The 16,922-nt window shown below is 51.2% G+C and overlaps 1 protein-coding gene across 5 annotated transcripts in view; it reads left to right on the forward strand.

The window, feature by feature from the left end:
• LOC111151968 (plexin A4) overlaps window positions 1–16,922 on the forward strand; it is a 352,303-nt gene that overhangs the window by 247,702 nt on the left and 87,679 nt on the right. For all 5 annotated transcript variants that reach the window (XM_022510220.1, XM_022510218.1, XM_022510219.1 and 2 more), the window contains 2 exons: window positions 4,367–4,467; window positions 16,432–16,555. In XM_022510220.1, the coding sequence (XP_022365928.1) occupies window positions 4,367–4,467; window positions 16,432–16,555 (225 nt within the window). The remainder of the gene's footprint in view (window positions 1–4,366; window positions 4,468–16,431; window positions 16,556–16,922) is intronic.

Raw genomic sequence — 16,922 nt, forward strand, 5'->3', positions numbered from 1 at the left:
TAACATTGCTGTGAACATGGGTCTACAAATATCTGTTCAGGTCACTGTCTCCAGTTTTTGGGGGTGTGTCCCTAGAAGGGGAGTGACTAGATCACACGGTAATTCTGTTTTGGAGGAACGACCACACTGCCCAGTAAGACCTTGAACAAATCCAGTGGAATGCGCCCAGATGACCCTGTGAGAGCCACGTCCAAACCCCTCTACCCGGGGAGCCCCAGTTCCCCCCAGCACAGCGTAGGCACACACCGAGCTTCTGTAAGGCGGGGGGTCTTCTCTCCCTAGAAACAGGGAGGGAGCTGTTGCAGACACATCAGTCAACACATCTCCTGGAGTCCCATGGCCAGGGGACCAACTTCAATCTTTTGTGGTGTCTGAGACCATCCATCACGAGGATGGCTGAGGTCACACATGGCCATCTGATTTGTTCTCCAAGCAGAAGCCCCCCTCCATGACTTCCTTTTCTCACCTCTTCCCATGGTCTGAATTCCCTCACTTAGTTAATTAGCATGCCTGGCACCGTAGCTGAAGACTTTAATCAGCGTGGGGTGGTTTTAATTAATCGTGTGGCTCTGCATCTGGAGTGGTTTGTGTTCCAGGGTCAGGGGAGGAGCCGGCGATGGGGGAGGGGAGAGGCGGCTTTGTGTGGTGGAAGGTGTGGGTGGACAGTCTGGGGGTTTGGAGAGAAAGAATCGCATTGCCCCCACAGTGGCTCCCAAGCTACCTGGGCCCTCGTGCGGCTTCCTGAGCGAGGTGTGGAAGGTTCCCTGAGCCATTAGGGTATAGAATGGCACCAAGATAAGTGATGGAGTCAGGCTGGTTTTCAGAAGGGATTCAAAGTGTCCAAAGAATCCCTGATGCTTTCCAGAATCACCCACAGGGTGGGGAGGGAGGCAATGCAAGGGTATAGATCGGGAGATGTAGAGTCAGTCCCGGAGGGGTTGGCCGTTCTAGGAAATACTGCCTGAAAATGGGACTTTGAAGGTCTCCAGGGAAACCTTCTTTGGGAGAGCCCTGGAGAGGCGAGGGGAGAGGCACCTATATCTCAGGTAATGGGAAGCATTTTACTCAGTCTCTCAGAGTCCCGTGAGCGCCTCACTTTGAGCAACCACACTTTAAAAAGAATGGGGAAAAAAACCTAGATCAAGCTCAGAAGAGTAATTAAAAAAAAAAATGACTGAATGTATAGATAGAAAGATCCTAGAAGAAAAGGTTGAGAGAAAGCTGGGTCTCCTAGTAATTGCCAAGGAAGGACTTCTGCCCCCGTCCCACAGGGATCCGGCTAGATGAAAAGCAGAGAAAAAGACAGGCCTGTTAGAGTGGCTGGTGACAGCGTTAAATAAGTCCAGGAAGCAGGGCTACCCCAGAGTTTCATCCCAGAGATGAAGCAATGACTGGTTTAGGGGCAGACATCGCAGTTCAAGGAGGAAACGGCATGATCAAGGTGCTAAAGAAGAAAAATTCTTCCGGCCTGTGATACTCCCGGTGGAGCTCTGGGCCGGGGAAGCCCGTCGGAGCAGGTTCCTGTGATGTGGCAGAGAGGGAATGGGGCCACGTGATGAAGAATGGGGGATTAATGACAAAGATGACAATAATAACCGTCGCCCGCCATGTGCTCCTGCGTTTACAGAGGAACTTCGCGCCTGCCGGGTCATCTGTGCTCTGGGAAACCCTGTAAACAGGGAGGGGTGGGGGGATTCTGTGTCCCTGTTTAGAGTCCATGGAAAATGAAACTCGGGACCTCGTTGCTGGTAAACGGGCAGAGCCAGGATTGGAACCCAGCTCTGTGGGCTCCCACCCTCTTTCCAACAGAACTAAAATCATGCTCATTTAAGAGTGGGAGAGGGAGGGTTTTACAATTCTAGGTATTGGCACTACTTAATACCAGTTGCGAGATATTTTTAGAAATCTGAATGCAAAGCCTTTTGAGAACATCAAGGTCGCCAAGCAGCTGGCACACCCCGGAGCCCCATGGCACATGAGTCCAAGGCAGATTATAGAACATGTCAATGGGAGAAACTGGGGAGGATATTAATTAAGTTTAGACCAAGAAAATGCTTTTGATTGAACAAGCCATGATTTTCTCCTTAAGCCCATGCAAAATATGGGGTGCTAGACAAGCAGCTGTAACATGTGAAAACATTATTATGTACTCGTGTTACCAACTTCCACCACCGAGGGTCCCTTTTATTACTCTTTCCCCTCTAGGCATCATGTTTTCAAAGATTTTTGCCCGCTAAACAAACTGCATTTATTAAGTAATGATATATTTCCTATTTTTAATATGGAATACATCACTGAGTATGCATACGAAAAAGAAAACAGCAACAACCCGATTTCCATTAGGCTTTCGGAACTATTGAAAATAGCTTGTGGACCTTATTACCGCTTCTGAATTCCTGGGAGTCCGGGCACTTGGGGCTGGGAGTCACTATTTACATGCTTACAGGACCAGCATGTCTGTACCCACTTATAGGGCAGGGACAGAAATGAAAGAGGCCTTAGGAATAGGGTAAGTTCCTGGCTGTGTGCAGAGCCAGCAGGGTAATTTGTGCAAAACTGATTGTCAGAATTAATTGCAAAAATGGGAAAGTCGCATATGGGCAGAGCTGCGGCCTGGTCCGTGCAGATTACACAAGCAGTAAGAACAGGAAAGATGAAATCCCACACGTGCACAAAGACATCCAAGAATGTGGAGAGAGGGTCACAAAGGCCAAGGGCAAAACAACAAGAAGGGGAGCCGGAGGCCAGCAGGTAACCGGGAAGAAGTTGGATTGCAAGGTGGTCATTAGGAAGGCTCCGCATGCACTCAAGGAAACAAAACAAGACAAAAAAGATACGTAAAGGGAAGGAGAAAGAGAAGCGAGATCATATGAGGCTGGGAATTAATTATTAATTAATTCCAAAAGACGGTTTCAAGACTAATTGAGCAGACCCTGGTGCCAGTTCGCCTGTGCATGAGTTACAAGTAGCCCCTGCCAAGTGTACAGAATTCTACGGAGGCAGACGCCCCACACAGCAGCAGGGGGAACCAGCCTGCGCCTTGGCTCACGAGGCACAGAAGCACAGTCCGGTCCGAGTGGTTTGCACATCTCCGTGTTGTCTGATGGCGAAAAACTAAAAAGGACGGCCACATCAGATTCTCTTAGCGCAAGCTCAAAGATTGGGTAAGAAGCCTTCTGCAGAGATACAATGGTGCCCCAAACAGAAGAAGATGATTAAAAAACAAAACAAAACAAAAAACTTTTTGTAAAGAAGAAACTGGCAACATAGAGAATAAAGACCAAGGCTATTGAAAGAAAATTAAAATTCTGTGTGATGCTGGGTATCGTGATCAAGTACCTTTTATGTATTGGGCCCTGAGAAGTCCTGTGAAAAGACATCATCCAGGAAAGCTACGTTGGAGAACAAAGACACGCACAAGATTTTTTGGAGCCTGCAGGAGACGGAAGCATTTGGGCTGAGCAGAAGTGTCACGTGGAACATTTTACATTAACAAGCGGCTAGCGAGGGCGAGTATAAGGCTTTGGGGTTGGAGAGGAAGCCTCTAGTCATGAAAAGGGTGTGGGTAGGGAGAGAAGTAGCAACAGCTCTTCTATGAAAACCCCAGAGTGAAAAACTTTTAAAGGCAGTTGGCCAACAGCAGGAGGAAGATTGTGGACAGCTTAAGAGCTACAACGTGAGTTCAAAGGCATGGGGAATGAGAAAGAGAAAGGTCTTGGACTCACTTTCTTACATGGTCTCTGGGACCACACAGATGTTAAAAAACAAACAAACATAAAGGAGGGAAACTGGGAGGAAGACAGATCACCTTATAGCAAAAAAGGAAGGAAGGAAGGATAGGGGGAGGGAGGGAGGGAGGAAGGAAGGGAGGCAAGAGGGTGGGAGGGAGGAGAAAGAAAGAGGGGAAGGGAAAGGAAAGGGAGGGAGGAAGAAAGGGAGGGGAGGGAGGGAGGGAAGGAGGAAGGAAGGAAGGAAGGAAGGAAGGAAGGAGAAACAAGAAAAAGAATTTACATTTGGGTTTATTACCTTGATAAGAAGTAAATGTAGAGTATTTTGGGGTTCTGACGGTGGGGAAGTTTAAATGTACACAATATAAATATCTTCTATAACAATTTAATATGAACTCTAAGGAGGTTATAGGCAGAGACTTCTAAGAAAGTAACAAGTGTTCATCTGCCCTGGATGCTTTTGTGGCCACCTGCTCAAATATAATCACTCAAGGCCCCTTTCTGTTCTGGGGCCCTGGGCCTCTCCACGTTCCTACATTGATTTGGGTGGTTTATCCGATAGAATAGCATCTCTCCCCAGTGAACTACTGGGTATTCTGCAAAACCCCAATCACCCTTCTCTTGTCCTTCTATCCTAGCTCACCAGAGTCCCTGTGGAGTCCTGTGGTCAGTATCAGAGTTGCAGTGAGTGTCTGGGCTCTGGTGACCCCCACTGCGGCTGGTGTGTGCTCCACAACACGTGAGTACCACTGGGCTGCTTCCTCCTGCCTCCCACTTCCCCTGACATTCTCCTCCTCCTCCTTGCCTTTTCTGTCACCACTCTCCTTCCCTTTGATCTCTGTTCTCTCCCTGCCTTTTCTTACTCTTCCTTTTTCTGTACCCTTTGCAAATCGTACCCCCTTCTTTGTTCCGACTTCACCTTAAATTGTCAGATTCCCATAAGAAATATACAGACATGTCAGCCTGGGAATGATGATGAGTCAGGATATGGAATCATGCGGGTAATTGCACACCGGCAGGCCGGAGGGAGAATTCTTGGACATCTCTGATGATGACTTGGCTGCAGACTGATGTTCCAGGACTAAATACCAAGGAAAAAATTCCCTCAACTTTTTTCTCAAGGCTCACGTGGGCCGCAAAATCATGTGCGAGATATGGATTCCCCACTTAGTGATTTGACAACAACAGAAGATACTCTTCCATATCTACCCAGAACCTTCTGGCATTTGAGGTGGACATTTCGAGTGTGTAGCGCCCAAGGACCGTCCCTCTTTGTCAGTACACCCATCTGGCTGTCAGAGGACAATGGGCCTGGGCTCACTAGACCAATGAACCCCTGTCCCAAGTGCCAGACACTCTCCCTGTGTGCTTCTTGGTGCCTGTTCCATGGTATTCTCCAGAAGAGGGAAGGAGGCAACAGTATACAGTGGAGGTAGATGTAGCCTGAGATGTGATTGAGGGCTGGGGTGCAGGGTACAGACAAGCAACCCAGACATGTGGGGAGAGCTGAAAGCCCTCCTTTGGGGGCTTGGGGATCAGAAGACCCTTGGCGTTGCTGACTAGAGAAGCCAACAATAGTTGGGCCCCCCACTCAGAGGGAATTTGTATCCAGTTAAACTGTTGTTGCTGGAACCCCAGGCTTCTAGTCAGCACCTGAAGCTGACTTGCTACCAGTTGGACACAGTGTTACACACTAAGGAGAAGGACTTTAGTCTCCCTGCTGAGAGCCTGACTGTATGTGACCAAGGACATTTTCCAGGTGTTTTCAGCTCTAAGAAGGAGGGAGCGGGATCTTGCCCCCATGCAGGGAATGCTTCTGAAAGTGAGAAATGTCCTCTTAAATTCTAGCACATTCTCCCCAAGGGCACAGTCACCCACCCGTCCCTGGGGACAAGTTCACACATAATGAGTCCTTGAGCTCCTTGAACTCCCTTAGGCATATTATGGTGGGAAAACTTGAGACCCATTGACCCGGATAACTGAGAGATGACTGGGAAGTGGGGGTGGGGGGTGGGCACAAGAGCGTGTATGGAACCAGGAAGCAGTAGAACCCACGAGTGGCCAACAGGACAGAATAGGAGAGACTGCATTCAGAGATCAGATTGTCCCCGATCAGTACAGAAGAGTTGCCTATGTGGTACTTTGCAAGTCAGAAGGGAAGTCATTTCCTTTTTCCCCCACAATGAGGTCTCTCGGGAAGGGACCATGCTCCAGACCCACTGCTTCCTTGGGGACCTAGGCCACCTGGATTTCTCCTTAGCTGAGGGCAGCTCTGTAGTTCCAGGCATGGGGCACTCCCACCTTAGCATCCTCCAAGGGCAATCGGTAAAGCTGGACCCTCAGACACTGTCTGTGGGACCCAAAAACAGGTCTCTGTGTCAGCTTTGGTCTGCATGGAGATGCTGACCCACATAGCACTAAACCCTGGGAGGAGGAGGGACCCCTAGGCTCTGAGAAGGAAGCAGAGGGGTTGTGGGTACCCTCACATCCCATCCCTAGAGGCAAGTTAAAGAGGAAGAAGAGGAAGGACCAGAAATTACTTCCTGTGTGGTCTCAGTTTCTCCTTTGGCAACATAATGCCTGCCTCCCATCCAATGGCAGAAAACAGGGGTGGTCTGGGGCCCAAGAGAAGTCTGGGAAATTCATTAAGGAACCCATCAGCCTGCACTGGGAAGCCAGCAGCACCGCAATCAGCATGGCCTAAGGAAAACAGCCATGGACATGAACTTTGGGCATCTTCCACCAAGTCCCAATTCCACAATCCCCAGATGGGCAGCTAGCTGGGGCAGCCAGGCTCATCTGTGGATGGGAGATGGCGATGCCTGTCTTGTGCCCCTCACCGAGTCGTTGGAGAATGAAATGAGATGGCATTGGTGAAAGTATGTCCTGACCTGTGGAGTGTCATGAGACGGAAAGCAGAGGTGGGGCAGGAATGGCTGCGCGGTCAGGGAAGGACCGAGAGCTCCCGGGTGCGGGTGCCCTGCCTCTAATGACTTCAGTCAATCCCCGTGGATTGTCCAGATGGCTCGACTTCAGATCCATCCTTCCCTTGCCATGGGCATCCCAGCCTCAAACTGCCAGCCTCTGAGCCACGGCTGCTCCAGCCGGATTGCCCTCGTCTCCGTTAACCTGGTATCCCGTCTGACACTGAAGTTTGCGTATTGTATTCGTACGCGTCGTGTTGGTACAGTGCTCAGTGGGCACACGTCCTCAAAAGCAAGGGCTGTACGAGGGCTTGGGTTTGGCTGCTCAGCACGGAGCTGCTGCTGCTGCTGTCAGCGGCTCTCCCTTGCCCAAAATGCCGTGGCCACAGCAACAGGACTCACACCTGAACAAAGTCCCTCTTGCACATGTATTTTCTCCATGAGGCACATCATGCTTTTCTCAGGCTTAAAGGCAGTAGACAGCACTTCAACACAACGCTTGGGGGCCATTTCAAAGAACAAAGTCACTGACAAAATACATGAAAATGCAAAAAACAAAACAAAACAAAAAAATACCACGGCACTAAACAGACCATGAAAAGGACATTTGTTTATACGTGAACTGAAACAAGAAAGCCGAGTATCATCGCCTCATTCAGCCTCTGATAGGAATGGGCGGATGTAGCAAGGCATAGTTTTTTCCATCCGGCTGCTCATATCCAGGAATGACCCAAAAGTGCCGTAAGTATCCATGTGGGGATTTTCAATAAAGGGTAAGAAGAAAGGTGACTTCACCAATGTGGAATCCACAACTTAAGAGGATCGGAGCTCTGTACATCAGAAACTTAGAATCCTCATTTATAAGGAGGAAACGAGATCCTTCTCGTGCTGGGGGCAAGCAGATAACATCAAGTGATAAAGGATGTTGTAAACGTTCGAGGCCCAGCACCAGGTCAAGGGGGTGTCCTCTGAAGGCTTGAGCCTCCTGGTGCCGGGATCTGTGCAGGCGTGTCTGGTAAATCTCAAGTCCTCTGGGAGGACACAGCTCCCGAGCACCCCTGCGTCAGGACGGCCTGCTCACCCCGACACCTCCCAGCGCTAGTCGGCTAGTCGCTGAGGAGGAGTGCTGGCCCACATGGCTGAATGAAAACCAGAAGGGACCCGGGGTCTTCTAAGATGCTGTATGTGGAAATAGGATGTTTAACATAGAGTGAGATAAGCAGAGCTTAAGTGTACACTTTGAACAGTTTTGACAAATGCAAAGACCCAGGTAATCTACACTCCCACCAAGATAGATAAAACGTCGAGGGCGCCCGGGGGGCTCAGTTGGCTAAGCGTCTGACTCTTGATTTCAGCTCAGGTCATGATCTCAGGGTCATGAGATCAAGCGCTACGTCTTCTCGCATCAGGCTCCACGCTCAGCAGGAGGTCTGGTTCTCTCTCTCCCTATGCCTCTGTCCCTCCCACAGCTCACATGTATACTCTCTCCAAAATAAATAAATAAAATCTTAACAACAACAAAAATATATATATACACACACACACACACACAAAATATCCTTCATTCAGAAAGTTCTCTCATGCTCCTTCCCATTCTTTCCAGTGGGACATTGTTCCTTAATCACTTAAGTTCAGGTCAAAGCCAGACACTGCTTTTTCTGATACACTTTCCGTTTTATTTTACTTTATTTTCTTTTATTTTATTTCACTTTACTTTCTTCCCTTTTCTTTTCTTTTCTTTTCTTCCTTGCATTTTAAATAGATGCCCCGGACAGTCGCGGTTGGGAGGGACCCACGAGGACATGGCTGGAAAAGGCTGGGGCAGGCAGAGTCCATGCAGAAGGTGGAGGGGGGCCAGAAGGAGCCTGCAGACACTCCCCTGGGGCACCTCTGTTTGCTGAGAAGGCAGCCTGGTGAAAACTGCTGGGGGACTTATTGCCTGTGGGAGTGCTGTGCCCCCGTACTGCTTCTCTGTACATCCTCAGTCAGTGCCAGGCACAGGGCCAGGATCGGGGGAAACAAGGGACTGCATGAGATGGCCTTTGCCCTGAAGCTTCTTGGGAATAAGGACCCTAATCCAGGGAGGGGGCAGGGGTTGCAGACTGGACCAGAATCAGCTCATTTGGCAGGTGCCCATCATGGGCAAGCCCCAGTGCCAAGTGCTGTGAGGCCCAGCTTGCCTGACTCTCAGGAAAACCAGGACAAAGAGCCTCAGGAAGAGGGTTCCTTAGAGTGTCAAGTGTCCCTTTCCTGCCACTTTCGCCAGTTTTCCCTATGGTTGTAGGGAGTAGGAGGGTGGAAACTTTATGGGAAGAGGACAGCAGAAGCTGTGTGTGTGAGAGAGAGAGAGAGAGAGAGAGGGAGACAGAGAGAGAGAGAAACAGGAGGAGACAGAGAAGAAGGAGAGAGAAGGAGAGAGCAAGTGCATAGTTCAAGGGCAGGGCCCATACTAACAGGTGGCTCAGGTGGCTGAAAGGGCCATTTCTACCAGCGAGGGCACAGGTGGGATGCTGACTGAACAAGCTTAAGAAATGCTTGTGTAATTGAAACCTCCCTTTTGTTGTCTCAGAGGACGGGCCTGCCAACCCAGTAGCACAGAGCATCGCCCCTTCGTCCTCTCATGCGGTCCCTGGCCCAGCCCAAGGCTTGCTGGTTTCCGATGGCAACAGTGGTTTCAACAAGCTGGGTTTTTATTTGTCCCTGAATCCTGAGCCCGTCTTTCCAGAGCATTCACCTTGGGCCTGAGCCTACCTGTTCTGACTTGGAGAAAGGTTAAGGAAAGCCTCTGGCCCAGCCCACCTTTGCCTGTCCTGGGCCTGGAACATTCCCCCCAACCACCAGGCTTGGCACATCCCCAGGCCCTTCTCCATCTCCCCTGCCCACCCCTCCCCGCCCAGGCCCAGGCCAAGAAGCCAGTCTCGGTCTCAGCAGGTAATGGGATCCCACGGTGGACCCAGCCACATCGATTGGCCCAGACGTTACCTTTCTGAAGAACGTTCATCAGCGTCACTCCTGGGAGGCTCATGTAACCCAAGACATCAACAGGGGGAAGATAAGACCAGCTTTTATGAAGTCTCTCCCTTGTCCCGTGGTGACCCCTCCTCCTTGCAGATTTCTTCTGTTGGAAGAATGCCCACCGTGGGGTACTTGGCCCAGGTTACTGTGCAGTATCCACTCCTTTTTCTCTTTTGTGTGGCTTCTGCCAAGATGGAGAGAGGGAAAGGGAGGGTGAGGAAAAGTACTTCTATCCTGAGCGGAAGGGAGGGGTTACAGCTCAGAACCTGCCTATGGACAGAGCCAGCCTGGGCTCAGTTTCCTCCACGGAGAGCGACAATGGCAGAGTCACCTTGCAGCCACCCTGGAGATGAAAACAAAGGACCTGCGTGAAATGCCCTCATGGTGACCTGGAGGTCACCCTGATTGCAGTGACTGTGGGAGCAGAGGCTGCAGGTCTGACCCCAGGGCCTCCACCATGGCCCCTGTCCCTTCCTGTCCCCACCCGACCCAGGACTGGGGGGCTGTGGCTAGGCAGCTGGAACAAAGTCTCCCTGCCTTGGACAGCTCCAACCAGCCACACCGTGGAGGCCATGTTCAGCAGCCTGGGTCGGCACTGACCCCTGGGAAGCCTCAAAGTCTGTCCCGTAACCATGGCTGAGTGTCCCCTGAATGAAGTACAAGCCTACCCTAAAAATGCAAGTGCTTCCTTGCTGCTTCTCAGCATGTCCCAGAGCCTGGTTTTATTTTATTTTGAAGCTGTGTCAAAAGATTACTTAATACCAACATGCAAAGGCAATGATCTCTCTGAGGGCTGTTTGCAGAAGGCCCACACACTCCCGAGGAACCGTTAGAATCCCGTCTGCCCAGCAGACTCTGCTGTCTACGCTCTGGTCTTCCCTGACTCTCTGCCAGCAAGTTACCAGCCCCTGGTCCAGAGGGAAGAATCCCAGACAGGTTACTGGGTACAGGCGAGTTTTTCCATCTGTGGCTCAGCAGATGCACAGCAGGGGTTAAGGAAGCTCCCTTTCCCTCTCCTCACTCCTGCCTCCCCCTCCTCCCCACATCCATGTGTATAACACATGCGTTCATGACCAAAGGATGTAAAGTCAACGATGCCATCAGCTTGTAGGAATTAGGAAAGTCCTATGGTCCATATGAGGTCTGAGCGTCCCTCCCAGTCTCCTGACTTGGCCCCCTGCGGACAGCCTGGGGGGCTGAGCTGCCTCTGAGGTTCAAGTGCAGACGGACACACCATACACCAGCACGCACCACACTCCTCCTGGCCACGCCGCCCTGCACCAAGCCTGCTGGCCTAGAGACATTAGCAGACATGAAAGGTCCAGGCTATGGGATAATGTGTAGCCTGCAGGCTGGCTCGGATCAACCCAAGTAACCCGTGAGTGTGTTTGAGTAATAGCCAGCATCCTCCTTGTTACTGACTGGATCACGGGGAAAATAGACTAGCCTCCTACCGCTTGCCTCTGCTTCCTCCTCCACCTCCTCCTCCTCTCTCTCTCTCTCTCCCTCCATCTCCTGCCCTCTGTCCCTCCCCCTCCCTGCAATCCTGCTCTTCTCTCCACCTCCTCTTTCCTAACCTATCCTCATCCTTAAAAGAAATAAATAGGTCCAAACCATACTCCCTACTGATGAAGAGAAGCGAGAGACGGTCCCCGCTTCCCCTTCCTGTTGGGCACCTGCTAGGTGCAATTCTCTTCTCGGAAGCAGGGAACCTCCCTGGGTCCCTTTTATGACCACCTGAGGTTTGTGTTCAATATATCATTTGTTCGAGGCTTGCAGGGGCGAAAGGAAGGCAAGGTGAGCCTCGGACCTGGCACCCAGGGCGGAGCTTGGCTCTCCCTGCAGACATGCTGATGCAGGACCACATGGTTGCCATGTAAGCCCACGAAGGTCCTTAGGCATCATCTGGACTCCTACACCTGCTGGTTCCCTGAAGTCCTGTGCCCTCCTCCTGCGCCAGGGGTGGGGTCCAGGAGGCAGGGAACCCCACAGCCTCTGCTCAGGTTGGCTTTGGAGCTTTAGAGATGGCAAAAGTTTGTGAGTCCAGTTGCCGGTTCAGTCACCACCTTGCTGGTGACAAGGGAAATTGTAGTGTAGTCATGGTTTATCCAGGAACAGCCTAAATACTTAGGTCAAGGCCATGGACCCTAGAATTTCGACACAGCAGGGCTGGCCTGGTCCACGCCTTTCCTGCAGAAACCTCTTGCACACTCGCCTGCCTGGAAGGGTTCCGTTCCCCATCTAGCTCACCTTCCTCCAAGCCTCACAGATGTGTCTGCCCATTTCCACAGGCTTTCCTGACGAGGACAAGGCCAACGGTACTGGCAAACCCAGTTTCTCCCCTCACCAGGGTTCCCAGATGCGGATACAGGGACCAAAGAGGTGTTAGAGTGAGCATTCCTCTTAGCCCTTCTGTAAAGATCATTTGGGAAACCCCATCCCCACCCCATTTTTTCAGTCTCCTCAAATTTCAAACACAGCTCCCCACAACAGTGCCCTTCAGCCCAGACCATGACTAACGTGAGACATTAAGGATGGCTGGGGGTCAGCTATGGGCAGAAGTCGGGAGACACTCTTATATCCAAGGCTGGTGGCCCCTGCTGGAGGGCCAGGGGATGGGCCAGCCCTCACCCACTCACCCCCGGCCTGGAGGCTCACCCAGGCCGCACTCAAAGCCCCAATTCCAAATTGAGATTTGCTCGCCCAGCCGGTGGCCCTGGACGTTCATATTTCTATCACTGTCCTAGGAATTAATTTCTAAAGAGCTTAATCACCACTTCTTCCCTCTCCCTCACCCCCTTCCTTCCTCCATTCCTCTCTTTTCCAATTTTCCACTTGGCTGGGAATTCTCCTGCAGCAAAAGTTCAGGCTTAGGGAAGGGCGGAGGTGGCCGCTTCATTAGAGAGGATAATCTCATTGGAACCACTGGCTTGAATAATAACCCCTCCAGGGTCCAGGCCTCTGTCCCCACGGCCTTTCAGCACCTCTGGATTGGGGCTGGAGGGTCCAACTGCAGAGAAAGCAGGATGAAGAAGGGCTGTAGGAGGAGGGGAGCAGGGCCACCCTCCAGTTCTGGGGGCCTGCCCGAGCTATCGGCTGGGGTCTGCTTCCTGCTGCCCCCTGCAGGTCTGTGTAGGGGGAGGGGTGGCGAGGGTGGTGGCATGGGTGACTGTCTGAAGATCCCAGGTCACCTAGAGTGTATTGTCGAACCTGCTTGGCAGATGGGTGAAACAGGACCTTCCTTCAGCTCCAGGGTCCTCCCGCAGCCGAATAAAAGGAAATGCTATAAGAAGCATCTGGAGGATGCTTTCCCATTGAAGGAAACATCTAAGCCATCACCCCCGCACACCCCCCAAAAGTCATGCATGAATCCTTTGCACACTTGCCGGCTCTTGCCTGGGCTAATGAGAAATCACAATCCTGGAAGAGTAGGGGGCCATTACCCTGACAGACCCGGTAAGGACTCAGAAGGGATCTGTCCTTCCCTCTCCATTATCCTATCACATCTAAGGTCAGTGGTCTGTGCGTTAGGACATTTGCAGCCTCCACCCTCATGGGCCCTGAGGAAAAGTAGAAATGTCAAAACATCCCTGACACTGACCTTAAACTTGACTTTCCACTAAGAGAGCTGAGTAGTCAATACCCTTTGACAGCTGGTAAGAAAGCAGAGCTCCAAGCAAACCAGACCACTCTTTCCCTTTTTCCTCCCTCCTGGCCTCTGGGGTCCCCCATCCCTCATTAGGAGGAAAACTGCTGGAACCATCTCTGTCTTTCTGTTTCTGGTTTGACCCATGGGCCAGTCTGAAAACGCTTGCTTCTGTGTCAGCTGTAGTTCGGGAAGGCATGCATGAGGAAGGCAGAGCAGGGATGGGATCATAATACTGGTGGACGTTTATTGAAGGCTCATTGCCTGCGAGCTATGCCCTGTTCTAAATACTTTACTTATATAACCTCATTTAATTCTCCATAATAATCCTATGTGGTAGATGCTATTTTGTCCCCATTTTGTAGAAGAGAAAGTTGAGGCATCAAGAGGTTAAGTAATTTGCCAAAAATTACACGGTTAGATGGGATGTTTCAGATTGTAAGCTACAGGTGGCTTTCTTGGTAAGACCTAAACCTGGGGGAGGGGGATGATGATATTTGGTTCAGGGGCTCTCAAATTTGGGGAGCCATGGAAAAATGCAACCACATGAACCTTGGAAGCAGCAAACCATGCAGGTAGACCTCATCTTGAGATCCCCCCCAGCCAAGTGCCTTTGGACCCCTGCAAGAGAGGTGGGGTCCTTTCTTCCTCATCTGGATTTCTATTTGGCAGGTTAAGTTTGGCCTGGATGCAGGTTCATTTTTCTCTCTTTGTAATTTAATCAAAGACATTTTTCAGACCTTCTGATTGCTCTTGGAAATCAGAACTTCAAAGTTGGGGAGTCAGTGAATAATTTAAGCCTGTACCAGCTTTCTGGGTCTACCGTTAATGGGAGTAATAATGCTATTAATAGCGATGTCAGTGCAGACACCCTGGAAAAGTCCATAACATTAGCTTAATGGCTGGAGGTAATGAAGTCCTCACAGAGGAGCTAGCCTGGTAAATTAACTTCCAGGACTTTTAGGCAGATGCCCTTATGGCCATGGTCTGCTAGAGCAGTCAGGGAGTGCCCGGGAGGGGACCACATTCGTGTCTGACCCTTCACTCTCAGGATTCCTAGAAGGATCCTAGAGAAGTCACAAGTTGCAATGATATTCGAGTGCGTCCTCGTGGCAGGCAAAAATAGCAATTAGCCTGCAGACGAAGCTTGAAGGGAAATTTTGACATCGCCTCAAGCCACATGAAGAGAACATCAAGATGGTAGAGAAATGGGTTTAGTCTGTAGCAAGGTGGTCTGACCCTTGGTTCTTGGTCTCGAAGCTTTGGGGAGGTACAGCGCAGTGGTCACGGGCAGAAGCTCCAGGGTTCGTCTGTGTTCAAATACTGGTTCTCTCTGGTTAGCTGGTGACCTTGGGCAATTAGCTAATTGCCAAGTGACCTTGACTTACCCACCCTTTCTTCAGTTTCCTGGTCTATAAATTGGGTTTTTCAATGGTACTTGCCTCACGACATTGTTGAGAGATGTTGACATGAACCATAAACCTCTTAAACCATGGTGCCTACAAAGCGCTCCGTGGCCAACAGCTGTGAGTGTATTACTCAGAATTGTTTTCTAGTTTCTCGTTACACATTCAGTTTACTCTGTGGCCATTCTTTCTGTCCCTGGGTCTCCTCTTCTGCATTTATTCCACACTTTCGGTGACTTCTCCTTCATTTGCTGAATTCTCCCCTGACTCTCACCGTTAGGCTGTCCCTCCCACTGAAGCCAAAGGTATCTTCTTCCGCTGTGGTGTTCCACTGTACCCAGTCACTGCAAGGGAGGCTCGGGATGTCCTGGAGCCTCTCTTCCCTCATCTCCAGCCCCACGCTTCACCTGTCTGCTTCTCAAGGCGGATGCTCCCTCCCCAGTATCCACTCCCCATGCGGGCTCCACATGACATCCTGGCCTTTCTGGTTCATACTTGACTTCTGCTCATTCCTGTCCCTTCCAGTCCCCAACACCCTCCTTCCTCTGAACTCTGTTCTCTTTAACCAAAGCAGATCAGCCACTCAGGAATGATCTCCCTGCTGCCCCAGCTTACCCCAGCCTATCTCTCTGAAGACCCTGCTTCCCTTGCCCCCACAGCAGAATCAGGGGTCCGCAGTTTCCAAATCACAGCAGCTCAGCGAAGGTCCGCATGCCCGTGGTTTATCTGACTTGGATTAAACGCTACTCCCTAAAGCTCAGATAGGTGTGTGCAGGGAACCCCCACTGGAAGGCAGGGATGGCCCGACCCCGGGGTCAGAGAGCTTAAGCACCTTCCCCATGCACGCTGTGCACATTTGGGTGAAGGGCTGTGACTCTCAGTGGCATGTAAGCCACATCACTTAGGCCTGTGAGTTCCCAGGTTGCCCTGGATGGCGTCCACATGTGACACAGTGTACTTTGAATGACACAGCTGCTAAGCGTCCACTCTACTCCTTTGATCCTTCCTTCCCTTCCTCCCCACACCCACCCACATTTGTCTTCTGTCTGCTGGACAGGAGGTATACAGGGGATCTCAAAATAAGTCAGGCAGGGTCTCTTCTTTGGAGCTCACACCTGGTAGGGGGTACCCATAATTATTGTATAGTCAGAGAAGTTCTAGACGATAAGAAACCCCCAGATATGCTTCACTTTGCCTTGGCTGGTGGAGGGGAGAGATTGCAGGTGACTAATGGCTGACCCATGTCTGGAAGGGTAGGTGGAAGTTGGACAGAGGAAATGGGCAGGAAGGGTTGGTCTGGAGGGCGGCACAAGGTGAGGAAATCGCAAGAGTATATTGTATATATATTGCAAGAACGATATATATATATATATTGCGAGAGCAGTTCTCAGTTTGCCTAAGTGGGGAGGAGGGCTGAGGATGAGTGGGGAGGTAGAACAGTGACTCCGCTACTCTTTATGGGAAAGAGGAGTACTGGAGGGGTCTTTGGGATGACCCTCGAGTCTCTGCATTTGGCAACAAGGGATTAGACTTGCTAAATTCAGCCATGGTCGGGGAGGACCAGACTGGAGGAAGGAGGCAGAAAGGTCAGTCCTGGACACATTGAATTTGGACATGTCCTGGGAGCTGCTGGCAGGGCCTGACCTCCGTCTCGGCCCCTTGCTGGAGGAAGTGGCCATCTCCTGAGTCACTTGTCAATCTGTCCCTCCCAGGTGTACCCGGAAGGAGCGCTGTGAGCGGTCCAGAGAGCCCCGCAGGTTTGCCTCTGAGATGAAGCAGTGTGTCCGGCTGACCGTCCATCCCAGCAACATCTCTGTTTCCCAGTACAATGTCCTGGTAAGGGCAGGGGGATCTGGGTCCAGGGACACTGCAGAACCCTCTCCCCACTGAAGCCCACCAAAGCCCCTCAGGAGACCTGGGCCCCACCTGACCAGCCTTGCTGCTCGAGAGCAGTGTTAGAGGATGCGTCCCTGGAGAGGGAAGAGGGGAGCAGGCACAGGGATATGGGGCAAAGGCTTTCTGCACCATGGGTAGAAAGATAGGGAAAAGTGTGATACCAAGCGGGATCGAAAGGGTGACCAAGAGAGGGAGGGTGTTGGGAAGGACATCTTTGTCTGTAAGATGGGAAGAACGTATGCAGAGGGGGAAAGGGGCAGGATGGCTCCCGTGTCCGTGCATTGGGCGCTTGGTGATTGGTTTGCCA

The sequence above is a fragment of the Enhydra lutris genome, unplaced genomic scaffold (genome assembly GCF_002288905.1).
Source record: "Enhydra lutris kenyoni isolate GAN:26980312 unplaced genomic scaffold, ASM228890v2 scaffoldscaffold27, whole genome shotgun sequence".
Lineage (NCBI taxonomy): Eukaryota > Metazoa > Chordata > Mammalia > Carnivora > Mustelidae > Enhydra > Enhydra lutris.